We start from the raw sequence: 7,779 nt of genomic DNA on the forward strand, positions 1-7,779 counted from the left end.
AACAATAATCAAGAAAATTGGAGTGGTGGTAATAACCAAGGCAATTGGAGTGACAATAGTCAAGGATATTGAGGAGGCAACAACGAAGGGGGGTGGAACAATAATCAAGGCAATCGGGGGTCGGGTTTTCAAAGGCCCCCGATGTATCAACAACCGAGCAACCCACCTCCTTATCCCTCTCATGGTCCAAATTCTTCCAACAATGAGAAGGGATGAATTGAAAACATGTTTAAGCAAATGATGGAGAAAAATTCCGACTCCGATGCCCAACTTGCCTCTCACAATACATCTATCCGAAACTTGGAAGTCCAAATGGGGCTAATCTCTCAAGCCCTAAACACTAATCCTAAGGGGGCACTACCAAGTGGAATGGTGGTGAACCCAAAGGGTGGAAACAACACGGGACATGCCATGTCCATTACTACAAGGAGTGGAAAAGGTGGGGATGGACCCACCTCGAATCAACGGAAGCTTGTGATTGATGAGCAAGTGGTTCAAGAAGATGAGATCCCAGACAATGTGGTGAAAGTAAATGAGGAAGGGCGGATTGATATTGATAACAATGTGGAGGAAGCTCAAGAGGAAATGAACCCGTCTAGGGATCACATTGTTGACATACCGGAACCGGTAGTGCAAAAGGCTAAGGCACCAATGCCTAGGCCTCCTCCTCCATATCCTCAAAGGCCCGCCAAGAAAAATAGATAGAATCAATTCAAAAAGTTCATTGAAATGATGAAGAGCCTATGTATCAATGTGCCATTAGTTGAAGCCTTAGAGAAAATGCCCGGTTATGCAAGGTTTATGAAGGATTTTGTGACAAAGAAACGATCGATGAATTTTGAAACTATAAAAATGACTCATCAAGTGAGTGTAATTGTGCATTCAATGGTCCCAAGTTAGAGGGTCCCAACGCTTTCACGATTCCTTGTACCATTGGGAGTGCCGAGTTTGCAAAAGCTCTTTGTGATCTTGGGGCAAGTATCAATTTGATGCCCTATTCAGTTTTCAAGACTTTGGGAATTGGGAAACCAAGACCCACATCTATGAGATTACAAATGGCCGATCGTACCATGAAGAGGCCATTGGGAGTGATTGAAGATGTATTGGTTCGTGTTGATAAATTAATTCTTCTAGCGAATTTTGTCATTCTTGATTGTGAGGTTGATTATGAGGTGCCGATTATTCTTGGTAGACCTTTCCTTGCTACGGGGAAGACTCTAGTTGATTTTGAAGCCGGAGAACTTACCTTATGGGTTGGTGATGAAAACGTAGTTTTCCATATGTGTAAGTCCATGCGACAACCCAATAGCAAAGAGGTGTGTTCTTTCGTAGACTTGGTGACCGATGCGATTGTAGATGAAACAAGTGTTGTGATGAATGTTGATGATACATTAAAGGCCGTCTTGCTCAACTTTGATGATGACTAAATGGATGGCTTCATGGAATGTGTGAACTCGTTGCAAGGAATGGGGTCGTACACTTATGAGCCCCACAAATTGTCCTTGGATCTTGAAAATAGGACAACTCCTCCAACAAAGCCCTTGATCGAGGAGCCTCCTATCTTAGAGTTGAAGCCATTCCCTCCACATCTTCGGTATGAATTTCCTGGCCCTTCTTCTACTTTGCCAGTTATTCTTTCCTTTTGTTTGACTAATGTGTAGGTAGACTCTACATTGGCGGTGCTATAAAAGAGGAAGAAGGCTATTGGATGGACATTGGCGGATATTCGGGGGATAAGCCCGTATTTTGCATGCACAAGATTAACTTGGAGGAAGGTGACAAACCATTTATTGAAAATCAAAGGAGACTCAACGAAGCCATGCAAGAAGTTGTCAAAAAGGAGATCATCAAGTGGTTGGATGCCGGGGTTGTCTATCCCATTTATGATAGTTCGTGGACTTCTCCAGTTCAATGTGTCCCAAAGAAGAGGGGCATGACGGTGGTCACCAATGATAAGAATGAGTTGATTCCTACAAGAACCGTGACCGGGTGAAGAGTGTGTATGGACTATCGTAAGCTCAACAAAGTCACAAGGAAGGACCATTTTCCACTTCCCTTCCTAGATCAAATGCTTGATAGATTGGCCGACCGTGATTTCTATTGTTTTCTTGATGGGTATTCCGGCTACAACCAAATTCTTATTGATCCGAAGGATCAAGAAAAGACTATATTTACATGTCCTTATGGTACTTTTGCCTTCAAACGGATGCCATTTGGGTTGTGCAATGCACTGGCAAATTTTCAAAGGTGTATGATGGTGATCTTCACTGACATGGTGGAGGATTACCTTGAAGTCTTCATGGATGACTTCTCGGTGGTCGGGAATTCTTTTAAGGATTGTCTTGCAAACTTGGATAAAGTGTTTGGAAAGATGTGAAGAAACAAACTTGGTGCTCAATTGGGAGAAATGTCATTTCATAGCTGAGGAAGGCATTATCCTTGGCCACAAGATCTCAAAGAATGGCATTGAAGTCGACAAGGCAAAAATTGAGGTGATTTCTAAACTTCCACCTCCAACTTCAGTGAAAGGCGTGCCGAGTTTCTTAGGTCACACGTGATTTTACCGGTGTTTCATCAAGGATTTCTCTAGAGTGGTGAACCCGTTATGGAAGCTTTTGGAGAAAGATGCTAAGTTCCACTTCAACGATGATTGCATGAAAGTCTATGAATTGCTAAAGTTCAAGTTAACTACTACTCCCATTATTACCGCTCCAAATTGGAGTGTTCCTTTTGAGCTCATGTGCGATGCAAGTGAGATAGCGGTAGGGGCTATTTTGGGGCAGCATATCAACAAGAATTTTCATCCGGTCTACTATGTTAGTAAGACCATGAATAGTGCCCAAGTCAACTACACCGTTACAAAGAAAGAGATCCTTTCCATTGTCTTTGCTATGGAGAAGTTCCGCCCGTACTTAATGGGTGCAAAAGTCATTGTCCACACGGATCATGCGGCACTTGCTATCTTATGAGCAAGAAAGATTCCAAATCCTGGTTGATGAGATGGGTGCTTTTATTGCAAGAGTTTGATATTGACATCCAAGATCGCAAAGGAAGTAAAAATCAAGTGGCAGACCACTTGTCTCATTTGGAGGAGGACGGGAGGCCGCATGATGGCCTTGAAATCAATGACTCCTTCCCCGATGAGAGTCTTGGATATTTCAATGAAATAGGTGCCATGGTTCGCGGATCTAAAAAATTTCCTTGTAAGTGGTATCATCCCGAATGAGTTCTCTTCAAACCAAAGTAAGAAGCTCAAATGGGGTTGTCAAGACTATTATTGGGATGAACCGTACTTTTTCCGAATTTGTACGGATGGAGTGATTAGAAGATGTGTACCGGAGGAGGAACAAGTTGAAATTCTTGGGGCATGTCATTCTTCGCTATATGGTGGTCACCATAGTGGAGCAAGAACAACGACCAAAGTGCTAAATTGCGATTTCTATTGGCCCACCCTTTACAATGATGCAAGTGATCTAGTCAAGCATTGTGATGAATGTCAAAGGGCCGGTGGAATCTCAAAGAAAAATGAAATGCCTCTCACCACCATTTTGGAGATTGATATTTTTGATGCGTGGGTATTGACTTCATGGGTCCTTTTGTGAGTTCTTGTGGAAACACCTACATCTATGTCGCAGTTGATTATGTGTCCAAATGGGTTGATGTCGTTGCTTTATCCAACAATGAAGCGAGAAGTGTGGTGGCACTTTTGAAAAAAAATATCTTCACAAGATTTGGTACTCCAAGGGCTATCATAAGTGATGGGGTATCACATTTTTTCAACAAAGCTTTCGACACCTTACTCACCAAGTATGGTGTCACTCATAAAGTCACAACTCCCTATCATCCACAAGCAAGCGGTCAAGTGGAAGTCTCCAACCGGGAGATAAAGAGTATTTTGTCCAAAATAATAAATGCTAATCGGACGGATTGGTCCAAGAAACTTTATGATGTTGTATGAGCTTATAGAATGACTTACAATAAACCTATCGGAATGTCTCCATACCGGTTGGTGTTCGGAAAAGCTTGTCATCTTCCGGTGGAATTTGAGCACAAAGCCATCTGGGATTTAAAAAAGTTGAATCTTGAGTGGGATGTCACCGCCAACTTAAGGGTGGCACATTTGAACGAGTTGGATGAGTTCCGGTATCATGCATACACAAGTTCGTCCTTATACAAAGAGAAGATGAAATATCTTCATGACAAGTGCATTTGGAACAAAGAGTTTAAAGAGGGTGATCTTGTGTTGTTGTTCAATTCACGGTTATGGATGTTTCCCAGAAAGTTAAAGTCTAAATGGAGTGGCCCATTTGAGGTTGTAGATGTGACACCCTTTGGTGCTTTGGACTTAAAGAATAAAAATGATGAGGTGTTTAGAGTCAATGGTCACTGGGTGAAGCATTATCTGGGAAACGTTGGTGATGGCCACGTCGTGGCTGTAATTCATTTCAAATGATGGTAATCTGCATCGTGCCGCGACGTTAAATCAGGCACTTCTTGGGAGGTAACCCATGTTTCTTTTTCTTTAAATAGGTCTTATTTTGTGCTAACTGGTTTTGAAGTGTGTTGCAGGAACTGTTCTCATAAAAATTGGCTAAGTATGGAAAAAGTGCGAACCGCACATGTATTGTGCGGACCGCACAATTTTGAATGCTATAGCAGAAGTCAGTTGCGGCCGCGTAATTATTGTGCAGTCCACATAATTTTAGATGTGAAAATGCAAACTCTCTGAAGTTTGTTTGTCAGAGAAATGGCCAAAGTGCGGCTGCACAAGGAAATCTGCGGACATCATCAACATCTGCGGTCGCACAGCTAATTATGCGGACCACAGATCAACGAAGGGAACTTGAACTACAGGTAACAGAGTGCGGACCGCAAAAGGAATTCTGCGGCCGTACTCATCTCTTGAACCCTTAGCCAAAACCGGTTAGTATAAATAGTAGCCCTAATGCTACTATTTAAACTTTCCAATCTCTGAGAAATTAAAACAAAGGCTAAAATATTGCACACAACCGATTCAATCATCTGCCACTTAATTGCGCTTATGTGATCACTCCTTAACACCACTTCATCATTGGTATGTTCAAATTATTTCTAGGATTCTTCAATTTTCTTAATTTATTTTTCAATTTGTCAGTTATTTTAAACCATTTGTCAATTTCATATCTATGTGGGGTGTGAATTGTGTTGGGTAAACTCCTAGTTGCTACTTGGGGAATGGGTATTTGGATTTTCATGTTTAAGTGCTACTACAATGTCTAATTTGTGCATAAAATTGAAACCCTAAAAACTCTGCCCGATTAAGTTTTGAAATGTGAGGCCGCACAAGGAATTATGCGGTCCGCAACAGTATAGATTAGGGCTTTTGTGAAGCAAGATTGTGCCGATCGTACTTGAAATTCTGCGGTCCGCAAAAATTGAATCTCGGCCGCAGAAAAGTTTGTGCGGCCGCAGATCAGGGCATTCTCTGTCTTCAGAGAGTTGCCATTTTCAGGTGCCCATTATGCGTCCGTACTCAGAAAAGTGCATACCGCACTTCAACTTTGCGGCCACACTTTAAAATTGTGCGGTCCGCACAACCAGACCTACAACCGCACTTCCATACCCTGTAACCTGTTTTGTTCTGTGAACTTCTGATTATTTGCACTTGAATTAGAACTGAATCCTGCTGTTGTTTGTTACAGAAACTGGTTAGATCCTGTGGTCGTGGTGATACATCAAAGGGGAGGGGTGAACCTTCCAGAGGCATAGGCAAAAGTACTTTACCCCTCGTCCTCCAAAGAGTAATCAGTAAGAAAGTCACAGTAGGCCGAAGTAGACAGCCGAAACCCTCCGAATGAAGTTCATATGCCCCATCTAGGGAAACATCGGAGGGCGACTTAGTGCAAGAGGAGCATGCTGTGCAATCACAGCCACAACTGCCTCAGGACAGATACTAACTTAGAAATGAGCCTACCTCTTCTGAGAGCACTTCTGTGGGTTCAGAAGGTAACAGTCAGGCTTCAAAACCTTCATCCACACATGCCCCCAATAAACATGCTACCACGGTGGATGTTGATGATATCCCGTACGATGGCCGAGGGGGTGATACCATAGTAGCCGGCCTTGAGAGGTCAAAGAATAAAGATATTTTGGAAGATAGGTTCGTCAGTCTTGCAACCTTCTCTAGTTTTAGAGAGTGGTGGCCGTTGAGATCGCTCACTCTTGAGCGTCAGTTCTTGTTGAAAGACCTTGATAAATACAACCTGGCAGTGTCGAGACTGTTCCGGGAGCAGAATGGGTAGACATGGTTCACTAAAAGTGTGATAGATGCCAAAGAGTACTTGGTTTGGGAATTTTACACCAATGTGGCATACATAAAGAAGGGGACCAAAGTGACAAAAGTGAGGAACCTGAAAGTGAGGTTTGATCAGAACACCTTGAACACCTACTTGGGGTTTGAGGATGTTGAGCCAGTGCAATATTTGGAAAAGCTTGCTATGGGTGATGCAGCTCGCCCATGGCTAGCTCAGATTCTGGCAGCTCCGAAACCACCACCACCATAGATCACATCAGGGGTTCCTATTCTAGGAACATCCTGAACTTCGAAGCAAAGGGATGGCAGACGTTCGTATGCAACAGACTAGACCCGTGCCAGAATGAGACAAATCTTCCAATTCCTAGAGCAGTGCTAGTTTCCTATATCATGGCCGGGTACCTAATCAATGTGGGTGCCGTGATGTTGGCCAACATGTCTTTGGTCGCCAAGAAAGGTGACTCCTCCTACCTGTATCCCAACACTATCACTGAGTACCTTACGGATGCAGGGGTGGAGCCGAGGGATTTTGATACCAAGGTGTGGGCGAAGAAGCCCTTCTCATGGTATTCTTTGATGGGTGGTGGAAACCCAAAGAAAAAGGGTCAGCCAACTGCTACCGTAGGCCAGTCTAATGAGCCTTCGATGGTAGCTGCAGAATCAGCAGACATGCCAGCAGTGCCTTCTACTAGTGCAGCTGCCATGCCTCCACCTCCTTCTTTAGAGCCTTCAGCATCAGTTCCCTTAACCTCGACTTTAAGGCCGGTGTCTATGCCCACTTATCCACTATCTGCACTGCGAGTCTCCCAGACACTGGCGAGCCTCAACAACTGGATGCAGACAACTACTGCAAAGCCATCTGACTTATCCAGTGCTGTTGTAGCACAATCATCCACCCTGACACCCTAGATTTCTCCAACAGTAGATGATACATTGAAGAAGATTTTGGAGAATCAGCAGACCATCATGAATACTTTAGTAGCACATGGAGTAGTGATTGAGGAGCTTAGGAAGCATGTAAAGAAGATGAAGAAATCTCAGGCATCCAAGAAATCATTAGACAGCCTGGGGAGAGAGGTCACCAAGATAGCAGCCACTGGGGACCTTCCATTTGATATGCTGATGGAGACAGATCCAGCAACACTTAGGGGTGTACAAACCGAACCGGAAAACCGCACCAAACCGAAAAATCAAACCAAACCGATTAAAAAACCCGACTAGGTTTGGTTTGATTTGGTTTGGTATTGAGTAAAAAAAACCCGAACCAAACCGACATATAAATATATAATTTTTATATATACTTTTAAGATTTTATATAAAATTTTCTTTAAAAAATGTCGAGAAATTGTAATGACCCGGCCAGTCGTTTCGAGAGTTATAGCCCCGTTTCCCCATTTATACTTTTTTTGTGTTATTCAGCTATATTATGTTATATCGGGTTAGTTGGTTCGGGACCAGAGTGATTTCAGAGTGAATTGAGATACTTA

The 7,779-nt window shown here is 43.1% G+C and overlaps 1 protein-coding gene across 1 annotated transcript; it reads left to right on the plus strand.

The window, feature by feature from the left end:
• The first annotated feature begins 1,055 nt into the window (after positions 1-1,055).
• LOC138905199 (uncharacterized) lies at positions 1,056-1,427 on the plus strand. The gene has a single exon (XM_070193705.1). It carries the CDS (start codon positions 1,056-1,058, stop codon positions 1,425-1,427), a length of 372 nt encoding a protein of 123 aa, XP_070049806.1.
• Positions 1,428-7,779: the final 6,352 nt, after the last annotated feature.

Source organism: Nicotiana tomentosiformis, chromosome 2, assembly GCF_000390325.3.
Source record: "Nicotiana tomentosiformis chromosome 2, ASM39032v3, whole genome shotgun sequence".
NCBI lineage: Eukaryota > Viridiplantae > Streptophyta > Magnoliopsida > Solanales > Solanaceae > Nicotiana > Nicotiana tomentosiformis.